The sequence below is a fragment of the Anopheles darlingi genome, chromosome X, assembly GCF_943734745.1.
Source record: "Anopheles darlingi chromosome X, idAnoDarlMG_H_01, whole genome shotgun sequence".
NCBI lineage: Eukaryota > Metazoa > Arthropoda > Insecta > Diptera > Culicidae > Anopheles > Anopheles darlingi.
In genome coordinates this window covers 1916237-1930000 of record NC_064873.1, presented here as the reverse complement: position 1 = coordinate 1930000, position 13764 = coordinate 1916237, and the positions used below count along the sequence as shown (strand labels likewise).

At 45.5% G+C, this 13764-nt stretch overlaps 2 protein-coding genes across 3 annotated transcripts in view; one reads left to right on the top strand and one right to left on the bottom strand.

Moving 5' to 3' along the window:
- The window catches only part of LOC125956054 (uncharacterized), a 5471-nt gene extending 451 nt beyond the window's left edge, over positions 1–5020 (top strand). For both annotated transcript variants that reach the window (XM_049687537.1, XM_049687546.1), the window contains 6 exons: positions 1–80; positions 193–554; positions 803–1351; positions 2829–2937; positions 3133–3276; positions 3408–5020. The exon at positions 1–80 is cut by the window's left edge. In XM_049687537.1, the coding sequence (XP_049543494.1) occupies positions 455–554; positions 803–1351; positions 2829–2937; positions 3133–3276; positions 3408–4572 (2067 nt within the window). In that variant the 5' untranslated portion in view covers positions 1–80; positions 193–454 and the 3' untranslated portion in view covers positions 4573–5020. The remainder of the gene's footprint in view (positions 81–192; positions 555–802; positions 1352–2828; positions 2938–3132; positions 3277–3407) is intronic.
- Positions 5021–9109: 4089 nt separating this feature from the next.
- On the bottom strand, positions 9110–13764 carry LOC125955471 (activin receptor type-2A). Its single transcript, XM_049686607.1, has 7 exons — positions 12910–13764; positions 12514–12690; positions 12118–12431; positions 11859–12044; positions 11382–11721; positions 10988–11286; positions 9110–10847 (listed from the first exon to the last, which is right to left on the bottom strand). Exons 1-7 carry the CDS (start codon positions 12944–12946, stop codon positions 10593–10595), a joined length of 1608 nt encoding a protein of 535 aa, XP_049542564.1. The 5' UTR covers positions 12947–13764; the 3' UTR covers positions 9110–10592.

Genomic DNA, 13764 nt, shown 5'->3' with positions numbered 1-13764 from the left:
GCTGCGGTGACCATGGTTTGCTGTGACAGAGCGGCGCTTCACAATAACACGGCTGCACATCGCCACCGCCACCGCCCTATGTATGTGTTTTATGTCGTGCGAAGCAGTGGCCGCGGCCGCGGCCGCGGCAGCAACAGTACAAGCCACCAGCCACCACGAATTAATGGTTACATAATTTCTTTTTATAAACAGTTGCGACCACACACGGCTGCTACGGTCGACGCAGAAGAAGCAGTAGCAGCAGAAGAGCAGCATCATACATATAAATATATGCGTATATATATGCAAGCATAGAGATACAGTATACATATATATCTATATTGACTATACGGGCGACGTATATTTGGGCACACCGACGGAACCGGGAGACGGCATACGACATAGAGTTCAGCACCTCGATTGATTCTTCGAAAGAGAGGGCTACGCATCTGTGTAACCTGTAAACGTTTGCATCATGGCTGTGTTCTTAGTTAATGTCTGCAAGTTTAACCATTGCGGCCTAACGTTCCCCAGCCTTCCGGATCTGATACAGCACATAGAGAGTACGCATATAGGTAAGTAGGATTTGATTGTTCGCATGCATAACAAGTACAGATAGTTGCTAGCTGACCCACGGGAGAATCAACCACGAGGGACTACCACCTACGTGTACGAACTGGGACCCATTGCTCGACGATGGAGGTTCACACCTCCATGATTTTGCTCTGCGAAATGATTTTGAATAACCGATCATTAATATCTTTCGTCCTTTTTGGTTTTCATCCATCCCCCGCCCCATGCGTACGAAAACACCGAATGATAGGCCAAAAGCTACCTGACATTGATGAACCATCGCAGTCGATATGTCTTCCGTTCAGCTATGTCCAGCGGTATGTCCCGGTGGACAATCGTCGCGAGATCAACGCTTTGGCTGTGGCAAGCCCAACGGGCAACGGTGCCGATCAGAGCGACACAACGGAAGGGATTGGAACAGCGAACCCCACTAGCGTCCGATCGGTAACACCGGTCTCAACAGCCAACACTACGCCGAATCAACCAGCCAGCCCGGAGGATCATGCCAGCGTCCAGCCTGGTCCTAGTGCTAGTGGCAGCACTGGCATTGGTGCTGGTGGCCCCCGCACCAATACGGACTTTTCCGGTGGTACTGGTAGTGGTGGTGCTGCTGGTTCCAGCGGGTCTTCTTTGCCATCGACCAGTACCAACGGTACTGCAACGGTCTCTACCGAAAGCACTAGCAAAGCTGTGGCTCCCGGTAGCAGCCAGAATTCCGGCGATCTCAAACGCAAAATAGTTGTGAAGGGAGTCCACGCCTACACTATGGTGTCATCCAACCGAAGCACTACGCCTACAGGTAGCGCAAACCAGAATTAACCATTATCCCTCGAATCAATCGCATGAGTATCGTCTATCATTCATTACTGACGCTAATGAAATTACTTCAACCCTTCAAATGTTCCTCAGTATTTGAAGAGGAAATACACCAAGAGTCCGTGTCCCACTGCGGATCCTCGTCAGAAAAGCGTATGGAACGTTCGATGTCGAATATTTCCTCGCATCTTATTAGTAACTTTTATTAACTTTTGCATGACTTTTTCTTTCAAATGTTCCTTTCATTATGAAGCATATATTAGAAGATGTCGCCCGAGAAGCAACTATATTCGTTCGCTGTACCTAGTACAGGAACTTCTAGGCCATGTGTAAGGCAGGCATATTAGGTTTTTTGTTTTTATGGAAAGGTAGCGGGAGTAGGTTTTCTGTATTATGAATAAGATTTCATATTGCGTTGTTTGAGTATGTTTTTGAATTCGTAATTGCGGCTACAGGAAATGCTGGTAATATCGCTATAAGCGAACATTTTTCTTATTTACATTCATTCCATTCGCCGGAATATTAAACGCTGTTAGGAAGTGAAAAATCATAGCGAGAGCTGTCGACGAGATAACATACAAAAAATGAATTAGTTCGCAAATATCGAATGATTGCGGGATTTGGGATATGTGGATTCATAATGCAAAAATGCTTGAAATTTTTACTATGTGCTAACGATACTACTACTTGTTGGTGAAAAATATGCGTCTATATTCTTTTCCACTTTATTTCTTCAATGGTCGTGCTTCTTTGTCCTTTTAGTTCCCTAATGTGGTTTAATAATTTGCTAACACGATCGTAGTTTACACGATAAAACTCATTGCCTCTACTACAATGCAAATCACTGCCGCTAGGATCGAACTTCTGTCATATCGCCAATCGCTAATGTCCCTTTTGTACGAATATTTTAGGCCGTTTGGAAGGCAATAATTCATTATGTGCTCTCAGCGAGATGAGATCCTCAGCGAGAACGAGACCGCTGGCTACACGACAGCATGATGTCAAAGCAATACAAAATGGCGGCCGCGATCGAAAATGTTTTTGATCAAAATTGACATCGCACTGCATCGAACAAATTTTGACATCGCGCTCTCGTTTAACGGTCACTTAAGAGCTAATTCGCAAGTATCTAATGTTTGGGATGCACGGAGTCCCTTTTGATAAAGGGCAACCAAGCGAATGGTTGGGTCAATAGGGTTCGTAATGCAAACATTCTTAATGCAGAAATCCTTTTCTTTCATGAATCTTTTTATAGGAGCAATACTTTTCTATTTTTCACTGAAAAGTATGCTTTTATATGGCTCTGGTAATTTATGGTTATAGGTAGTGTGAATGACAGGGACATAGAACGACTATTTTTGCTCGCTCATTGAATTAATGCATTCTACTTATTGTTTAGTCAATATGTTTTTATATGTAATATTTAATATGTTATGCATGTATGTTTATATCTGTTTTAGGGAGTGAAATGGACGATGATGATATGATCGGATCAGAGTCGGAGGATAGTAATGATTCGTGGACCACCGAGGAGTTTAGTTCGGAATTCATAATGCGCTATGGAAGTCGGTAAGCAGCTTTGGGTTCAAATGAAATTTATAACGCTGAAGCCACAGGAGGATATGGTTCACTCACACGCTCATCACGCTCGTCTACTCATGTCTGGGATCCGGAGAAACTTTGCCGTTTACTACAGTGAAACGATTTCCCTTGAAGTAAACATGGTCTTTTCCTTTTCTCCCTAATACACTGCAAACCTGAAAGGCGAGTATCCACGTCCGGTGGTCACGGTATTAATGTGGCGAACGAAAAACCCTTTGCCTGCCCGGTGCCTGGATGCAAGAAGCGGTACAAAAATGTTAACGGCATCAAGTATCACTCCAAGAATGGTCACAAAAAAGATGGAAAGTATGTAAACTGTTTCTTTTAATTTCAATACCATCCGTATACGCTCGACATCGCGCATGTTTGATGCTCTAATCCTGATCAAATTGAAATCAGCTAGCAGTGTATTCCAAATTTCCATTTCATTTTTGCAGGCGCGTACGCAAAGGTTTCAAGTGTTTCTGTGGCAAAAGTTACAAAACATCGGTGCGGATGCGCAATCACAACCAGATCGCCCATCCACAGGGTACCTCGGGTGATAGCATGATGACAACCACGCAGCAACCTGCTCCTACTACCAGCCAACCAGCGCTGGCCGCTGCTTCTAGTGGTTCTCCAGTAGTGTACACTGCTGGCATCCCGGTATCGTTGACGCTATCACAAGCGGCACCCTTTGCTACCAATAGCACTGGTGCTGGTGGTCACAAGCCAACGTCACCGCAATCGAATCATCAGGTACCCGCTGTGAACTCGTCTAGTCAAATCAGCCGTAACCCCACTAGTCCGACGGCGCTCACCATCACGCAGCAGTTGATAAACATGATACAAAGCAGCAGCAGCATTCCCACCACTACCACCGCCGCAGCTGCAGTAACTGCCAGCGGGGCTACTGTTGCCATCGTCAGCACCATTGCTTCATCGCTGTCTGGAACTGGCACTGGTAGTACGGCCTCGAGTGCAAGCATCGGAAATTCATCCAGCTCTTGCAACGGGATGTCGACGATAGGAGGGGGAACTGGCTTTCCGTCCTCCACCATAATGCACACCGTCGCCGCTGCCGGTTCCAGCATTAAGTATGACAATCTTGGGATCCTCACACCGGCCACGTCTCCGAAGCTTATGGCCGGTGTCAACGCATCGGACAGTAGTGGTGGGTCCCATGCTCATCCGACCAATCCATCTCACCTGGGCGTTGCTGTGCCAGCGACCAATGGTGGTGGTACCTCACCAACCCCGCAGGGAGGTGGTAGTGGTGGTAGTAGTGGGAGCGTGAGCAACACGGTCAACACGACACCCGCTTCAGCTGGACCGGGCGGAGGACAAATCACAGCGGTTGGTACGAATGGTGGACACACTCCTGTTACCAACGGCGGTGTCAGCGGCGGTGTCAGCGGCGGTGGTCCGGCCTTGTGCGATGGTGGAGCGGACGGAGCACTCGGCATAGCCCTCGTCGTGTCCAATGTGGTCGGTGAACAATTGAACGTCGGTAACGGTAGTGGAAACGTCGGCAGCGGCGCTGGTGGCACCGCCGGTGGCGGAGGAACGGTCATGCTATCGGCATCACCAGCAACTAGTCAATTATACGGCGAAGGAACGTAGCCGATACTTAAGAACTTACTGTTACGCAAGTATTGACTGGCCGAGGGTACCTGTCCTTTTAGTAATTAGTGTGTCTAACTAGCGCGGAATATGTAAACGGTACGTTTTGCTCGCTTCCGAGGCTAAGCGTCCATCTGTGGACCCCAGCGTGCATCCAGCCCTATATTTTATTTTTCTTGGTTTCCTTCATATTATGCATTATTATCCAGTTCGCAGCAAGCATTTACGTTGTTTTCTTTTCGAAGAAACTGTTTCGTAGACTAGATGATGTAGCAGGCGTAATCTTACATCACAAACAAACAAAAATTGTAATTATTTTTTCTCGCGAACTCAAAATCTTCAATATTGGTGAAAAAGGAAGTGGAGGCAACACAATTTTCACATTATAACCAAATATCTGGGTTGAAAATCCTTATCCCCATCAATCTAATAAATTAATGTATCTCTACAGTTTGGGTCTTGTGCAAAAGAGCGCATCAGCAAGTGAGAGGAGGTGATCAATTATTGGTAAACATTTACAGGAAGAAATCAAGAGATAAACTGAATTGTTAGGGCGCCAATAATAATTGCTAATTGCTAATTGCTTCATGGTGTGCCGTGTACCACAGCGCCAAAGGAGCAGTCACTTCACTGGCTCTTCGTCGAGCTCATTGTTGAGCAAAGCAATTTATTTCATTTCTATTTTTCTGTTGCGTGTTAAGAAGGCACATTCCATTTGCTGCTTAACATTGAATAAGAATATGTCATCACACCGGAGACGTGTAATTTTGGTCTATCGTTCCATTTCAACGTCTTGTGCATTGCAATGCGTTACCTCTAATCTGTGCTTCTGCCTTGAATCCATCACTTTTTCCGTTCCTTTTTTCTTACAACACAATGGAGTAAACAACGTTCGTGCGCAATGGTCATACGAAACGAGAGGAAACTCTTGGCTCGCGGCGTCAGCAGAATTACCTTAACTAGTTCTACCGAACCGACGGTAACGAATACCTAGTTTGGTTTTTGCCATTTTTGCCTTTAACTAGCTTTAATCTTTTCTACATTCGTTCTGGCATTGAGATAGTGTGCTCCTATCGCTCTACTAACCGTTCTTTTTTCGTTTATCTTTAGTTGTTGGCAGTTACGACACGATTTATGTACCGTTAAACCTCCCGTACTTTGGCAAACATTTCGCGCAAAAAAACCCTACTCATGTTTTTGCAACCCATACAAATAGGTATTTGCACAAGAAACAACTTTGCGCGAATTGCTCGTCAGTGTATCAGGGGCTTTATGTTGACTCTTCCATTAAGAGTAATCTTGTTCTCCGGCCTATGCACGCAAACACACACAAACACACACAAATACATATATACAATAGGGCACTAGTTGACTGTGTATCCCAGCTAAACACACCTTGTAGTGCATCATGGACGAAAGTGCGAGCGAGAACCACAAAGATAAGCCCATCGGAGAGTGTAATAGAGTGAGGCGCCCAACCCGAACCGAGTAGTAGCAAATGCTATGCTAGCGAACATTAGTACTGGAAATGCCAGAATGTGTCTATATAGAACGGATCTCACAAACTATGTTGGCTGGCCTCCTTCACAATTATATTTAACACGAAGAGTAAATTGATACCAAACTCACTAGAATTACATAGAAAGGTAAAGGCGAGAGAGGGAAAGAAGTGGAAGCGTTTGATAAGATTTAAGCAGATCGAGGGTAATCTAAGACAGCTGGAAATGCGGGTGGGTGTCCAAACGAAATTCGTAGGTAAATTCATGTATGTGGTATGTATATGCATCGTTGTTCCTGTTAATTTTTAGTCTCTTTAAATTGTGTCAGATACTGTGGTGTATGTATGTGTGTGTGTGTGTGTGTGTGTGTGTGTGTGTGTGTGAAAGGAGAGAGAGAGAGAGAGAGAGAGAGAGAGAGAGAGAGAAAGAGAGAGAGAGAGAGCAAGAGAAGCACTATTCGGATATCTAAATTATGATAAGAAAGTTATAGGGGTAAGAATTTCAGATGATAAAATTCAAAAACAGATGGTCACTACAATTACAGTCAGAGAGAGTATTAAGGCACTAGCAAACCTGGAACCTGGTTTACGCGACACTCTCAATTAGCATATCAGAATAACGCGATTGTCACACACACACATACACACACACACACTCACTCACACAAACACCCTCACTGGCTAACGCAGGACTTCTGAATTTTGTTTTCTCATAGAAACACTGCTTCCCATGCAAGACTTGCATCCTCCTCAATGACCGTTGTTGCAACATCAGTTTTGATTTTCATATTTATCAGTCGTTTTTTTCCTTTGGCTTTAATTTTTTTGTTTTTCTGGCTCCTGATGATATCGACACCGAGCCGGCAATGTAGACAGATGATTTGAAGCTAGTTTGTCCATTGTACATTTGGTGATATAAATTTTTCCAACTCAAAATGTGGAAGATCAAAACAGCATGGCTTAGGCAATGTCTGACTCGTGTGTACTTCCTTTCCCCTCCCCATTTCGCTGCACACTGTCAATAACACAGGTGTTATTTATTTCATTTCATGTATGTATGTATGTATGAATATATATATATATATATATATATATATATATATATATATATATATATATATATATATCTTTATTTATTTACCATTACCAACTATGCGATTAGCCTAGTTCAGAGACTGTGCCCAAAAGTTGTTGAAATTCCTGAGATCACTATCAGAATTATTCGCAGTAGGAACTAAGGTTCAGGCAATGGCAGTCCTTACGTTCGCCAATGCATGCCACAGTATCCAGATCCGAGTGTTACCGAACAGATGGAAGCCGAGGAAGGCTTCACACGGCGCACCTCTTTTCGAGAATGACTAGCGATAGGAAAAAGTGGTAGCTAGCAATTCGGTTGCCACCATTATATTACCATTGCTTCGTGCACCAAGCAAATGAGGAAGTGTATGGATGGAAGAGAAATAGACCTATATGCAGAGTCTAGCGGAATATCGATATAACCGAAAGCAGAACCAGCGCCATCGGTTATCGGGTCTTGCGAAATAGTGTAGGAGTAAGGCGACCGAGTGTAAGTCCAGGAAAACGTGCTGGTTTTGTTTGTACAGGCCAATTGGCGATGTCCAATAAATGTAGGTACCATACTATGTAGCTCTATCAGTAAGAAGCTAGTTTATTTTATTCCTTATGCCAACTATGAATTGGTTTCACCCTCAGCTCGAACCTTGATACATACACACTCGCACATACACACATACATATCTTGTTGGAGGTGGAGCGATATTGGATGCAGGACCTGTTCTGATGAATAAGAGAATGGCTTTTGTACGAATTCCGCCTCAGGCGCAGCCACATGGGCAATCTCCGCACCATCAATCCGAGCACACTACCTGATGATGCGAATCGTTGCAAAGGATAATGCTGAGAACTCTCATCAAGAGCGCATGCTATCGCAACTTTAAGTTAAACTGTCTTGTGTTAGTCCGTATTTGAGCTGTGTGCGCGAGCGTGTGTGTTCGTGAGTATGGCTCAAGTCAGGTGAGTTCAAAGGAATTACCAACCCGACAGGCAATTCCCATAGAGATTCGAGCTTTTTGTATGGGAATTGCCCGGTGGGAATGCCCAGTCCAAGATGGGCGCGATTTGGGGGCTTCTGAGACGATGCTATAAACCGCGTGCGTGTGTGTGACTGTGTCTGCACGCACGTGTGTGCTTGGCGTGATGAATTTATCAATAAGATAACCCATAAATAAAATTAAAGAAAGATCTATTACTAGTTTGTCCAAATAGCTAGTCAAAATTTTCAAAGTATAATATTTATGTTTTTAGCTAATATCAAGGCTAACGGGGATAAGACAACCTCTACCGGCAACAAAAACGGCATTTTCAAATAAATGCATAACGTAACAACACGTGACCACCGCCCTAGGCTGTAATCTTATTGCAGTTTTATTATTTTCCGGAGTTTAAAATGAAAGAAACTCCTGGTATATGCCTAGCTAGGCACATATAGAGTCCTAACATGCACTGAGGTTAAACCAGTTAATGGAAGCTTTATTGTATAGTTTTATTTAAAAAAACGGAAGTTTTATCCATTTCTCTACAACGGTGGTTACGTCTGTTAGTATTGGCATGCCAAGATGGAAGCACATAATATGCACCCGTTGCCAACGGATTTATTGAAGCGAACTTCTCAACATTACACCAACACTACTTTTTATTCCCTTATACACTATTGTTCAGTTCTATTGATATGCCAAAATGAAATCGACATTCGTTGAGTGAGGAGCGATGGATATCCCTTGTTCACAAAATGCCATTCACCAATTATTTTTGTTCAATAGGGGTTTGATCGACCTGCTTACAACATCTTTCTGGCCAACGCAAAAAATATATCAGTCCAGCCAGCTAGCGAATTTTCCCGAAGCTTCGACGAACACAAAGTAGAGGTGGTTCTGTACAAATGGGTTCTCCTGCTGCATTTGGCTACTTGTGATTTCTTCAAGCACGTTCCCAAGCTACACTACAATTTAATCATTTTCATAAATCGTGAATCATACTCATTAGAGATGGTTTATTCCACAAAGTAAAATATGGATGGGTATTAGAAAGTAAGTGAAAAGAGTAACATAACGGGGGTTTTGACTGTTTTGCACCTCCAAAATGACATTCGTGCGCGTAATATTTTGAAAAGCATTGAATTTACAAAAACGAATCCCCTTTATTTTCGCATTCCACCTCTCCTTTTCATTATTTGTTTCTTGTGTGTCTGTTTTTCTCTTCTTCCTATAACAATATAGCTCCCAGGGATGTGTGCCGAGGGAGCAGAAATACTTGCTTTGTTGCACTTGGCGCCCTGCCAACCATCATCACGTCTATCTACATTATCCGATGAAAGGGAGGGAAGGCGGTCTTGTCTCGTGTCGGCAACTCTTGTTGACTAACACCTAGAATGCACCTTATCTTTCACACCTACCCCTCCCCTTTTCTCCAACAGGATTCTGTAGCTCTGTACTAATATAAAATATTATAGCGACCGTGTTCTTACATTTCACTTTCGGAACGCTCTATTCGGCGGACCGTAGCAAGTGTGACCGTTAGAAATCGAACGGGAGAGACTGATTGCGCCTAGCCTACACAAAGCTTCACGAAGCCTGCGCCGGCACAAACTAAATTAACATCAGGGACACAAACCCAGCTGATCGAAATACGCACAGGAAACAAGCCAACATGATATACTAAACACTAACTCATCTACCCTTTGATTCATTTAATAAAAACTAAAATCTTCAGCTACCTACGTTTTTCATCTCGTCTCTTTTCGATTTTCATATGCTGGCAAGTCTGAGCAAAGTCTATCCCGTTCGTTCTGGTAAATCTAGAACTTAAAAATCTGATCTACACGAGGTATTCAACCCAAAATGGACACATGGGGTGCTGCTCAATCGTACTTGAAGTAAAAAAAGCAGCCCCCTCCACTTTTCACTCTACCTTCCACTACACAAAGTCATCGATTATGGCGGTTCGCTGAGAAAATGATTAAAACATTAAACAAATTCAAAGAGATGCGGTAAGGTACCGGAACATTTTACCGCTAGTTTCGTTGCCTTTGGGAGAGTTCTAGCGTAGTGGCGAACATTCGCGCGCCAAGAACCTACCAGGATTCAATATGTCATAAGCCTTATAAATTCCAAATGTTGTCGTGACTGTACACACACATACACGTACACTATGTTAATGGGCGTGTTATGTCGTATACACGCAGCTAGAGCTAGAATAATCAGAGGCTCAATAGTTCACCAATTAATGTGTAAAGATAAAAAATTAAACAAAATCTTACAAGATGCCTAACTTAGCGAAAGTAATGAAGAAAATCGGATGGATGAGCTCAGGTGAAACTGTCTACGGACCTTGCAGAGCACGAATGCACAACGAGGCCTGCGTGAAGGTTGTGTAAAACGGTATCTTGCTTTCTTTAGCGAACCGTAATCTAGTCTATCCTAGCTTAGACGACGCAACACTGCGGTTACACACTTTCTGTAGCGATCTTTGACGGCAGCTCGTTATTGTTGGTGGGTGCACCACCGCCCGGTGTACTTGCGGTGGCGGTGGTAGTGTTGGTAGCGTTGGTGGTGTTGGTGGTGTTGGCGACGAAGAACTGTCTTGCTGTGGGAAAGCGCGTGTACTGTGACAAACGCTCGAGCACGCAGGACGACGAAAGTCTTGCTTCCGCATCGTGATCCCAGCAGTCCTCCATCGTTTCACAGATTGCATGTAATCCCTGTTCAGCAACAAACAACATCGAAAGCAAGTAAAAGCAAAAGATAACGACAAAAGAAAAGAGAAAAAATACGGAAGAGTAAGTGATGATACGGTGGCGGTTAGAACAGGCATTGCACGAAACACTACACTGACACTGACCGTGTGATTACGCCAAGACTCGTATATTCGTGGGCGCAGCTTCTTCATTACGACGTTCTCCTGCATCTCCTCGAGCGTCGGGTGCGGACCGAGCTCGCTTTCGAAAGGCAGCCGGTACTCATCGACCGGGCCCCCGTGTACGGTGCACCGGGACACCAACTCCCAGAGGACCAGCCCACATGCATACACATCAATGCGAAGGAAGGCGTCGCGAGTAAAATTGATCGCACCCTCCAGCACCTCCGGTGCCATGTAGCGCCGCGTGCCGACCTGACCGTGAGTATCACCGCACGATTTACCTAGGAACACAGTGGAGACGACGGGCCGAGTCATTTAGAATAACTGCGTTTTAGGCGCTGCTTCCGACCCCGTATTTATCCGCAACCAAACTTACCGGGCGTGAACACAAGCGCAAGCCCAAAATCGGCAATGCAAGCAGTTAGATCCGCCTTCAGCAGCACGTTTTTGCTCTTGAAGTCTCGATGTGCGATCGATGGTTTGAGGCCTTCGGTGCGCGTCCCCTGTACCTCCTCGTGCAGGTGTGTAAGACCACGGGCCATCGTGCTGGCGATCTTGCATAGCTCGCCCCAGCTAACCGTATGCGATTTAAGGAAGTCGCACAACGAACCATTCTCACAATATGCGGTGATCAACCAGAAGTCGGTGCTGGCCACGTCGGTTCGCTTTTCGCACCCGATGAACTCCAGTATGTTGGGATGGTTCATACGCGGCAGCTATTTTTAGGCGATGAGGGCAGAGGAGTGAGGGGGACGTAGATAGCATAACGACAAAAAAAACCAGAAAAATCAGCTGGAGTTAAAAATCCATTTTCGCTAAACTACTGCGAGGTGAAAGCTGAAATAAGCCTTACCTTGAAAATATCCTGCTCAGTAATCCATGATTGGCGTTCCTGCATTGGAAATATCTTTACAGCCACCTCCTGGTTGTGAAGCTGAGCCCGCCAAACTACCCCGAAGCGCCCGCGCGCCTTGATGTCCTTCAGATCGATCGGTCGCAGGGAAACGTTGGTCGAAGAATTCGAAATGTCCGGTTCAACCTGCGCAAACAAAAATCGAGCGATGGGAGTTAGAGTAATGCAGGGGCACACAAGGAGACCGAGTTGAGCTTACGGTCGGTATTTCGTTGAACATGGGATCCTTCTGATGCTTCACGTAGCAAAAGGTCAGTAGGAACAGTCCGATCAGCATCGAAACGAAGGCGATCAATATGATCAGCGGCATCTTCGATTCCTTTTCTGGAGAGTGTATCACCTTCGGTGCTTTGGTTGCGACCGGCACCCATCGTTGCTCCTTGTTACACATGCTTCCCCGGCAACAACAGTAGTTGAGATTTTTCTTCATATCCGTGGTCGTATCGATGCATTCTGTGTTGTTACACTCGGTCGTGCTGATGAAGCAACCCTTCATCGTCACATTCATTTCGTCTGCAAGTAATATGCACCGCAGAAGGAAGTAACCGTGAAAGAACCGTGCTTTAGTAGCATACACGATGGGCCGATAACTTACTGGTCAAATTGTTCGTCGTCCAGACGGCGAAACAACCGGATGGTCGATCGTGCTCCGACTCTTCGCAGATGTCAATTCCTTCCTTGCACTCGCCATCTTTGCACTGGTAGGACACGCACCGTATCTGGGGTTCCGCGATTCGTGCCCGGCTAAACGATCCTTGGATGATCATCAGCACTGGAAGACAGCGGTTTATGCAAACGGCGTACGTACGGCGAGGGATGGAAAAAGCAGAGAAAACGGATCATGTTTTAGTTGATGATCTCATAAATTTTAAACAGCGGCAGCTGGCTGGCGTCTTGCTACTGTTCAGCGAGGGGGAGGTTGGGTTTGGGGCTCACTGTGGAACGTGCTGCAGTGGCCTCTCGCCTCTCCATTTGCGTTCGAGATACTTACATGACCAGCAAAATATAACATGCAGCAATCCACGCATCTTGAAGTCGTTAAAGTGCGACCCGGAACGGTTGCGTACCGTGGCGCTTGTATGTATGCTTACACTCGTGTGGGCGTGCGTGCGTATATGTGTTTGTGTGGCCGCTGTTATTTTATGCGGTTTTTAATATCGCTCCGATTGGGTATAGCGCGCTACTGCTGCATGCTTTCGTCGCTCGCCCTTGTTCCGTCCGCCAGTCCGCCCGCTATTTCTATCCTCATAACTTCCTTCCACTCCCTTGCCCACTCGTCTATTTTGATCGCCTGTAACGCGCGTTTCGCAGGCACATCCACAGCATCCAACAACCGACGCACAGGGTAACCAGGGGATGGAGGGACGGTCCGGGCCGGTCTCGCGCTATCTCAAACCTGAATTCTCTAGATGATCGCCGAGGTCGGCTGGGCACACGCGACGCAAACCACCATTGCGCCGTTCATGGTTAATGTTTTGTCGTCGTCGTCGTCGTCGCCGTCCGATCGGGAGGGGAAAGGGAGTTGTTTTCATCAACCAATCGTCCTCACCGACGACACCTAAGGCAGACGCGATCGACACCGTGCTGCTCTCCGCTCGCTGCTCCCTGCTCCACCTTGTGGCTGAACGATGTTGCCTGATGGCGAGGAAGTTGTTGATCGAAGTGCCAAAAATGCGGAGAGCCCCGAACCACCAATAATGCGATCAGTGGGAAGAACGCAGCCAGACAAAGTAGAACAAATTGCCTAATGGTCACTTCAAAACATGCACAAAACACACAGCTAATACGATCGAAACAACACAGAAAAGAAACAACACCAATGGAGAATGCCAATCTTCCTTTCAGG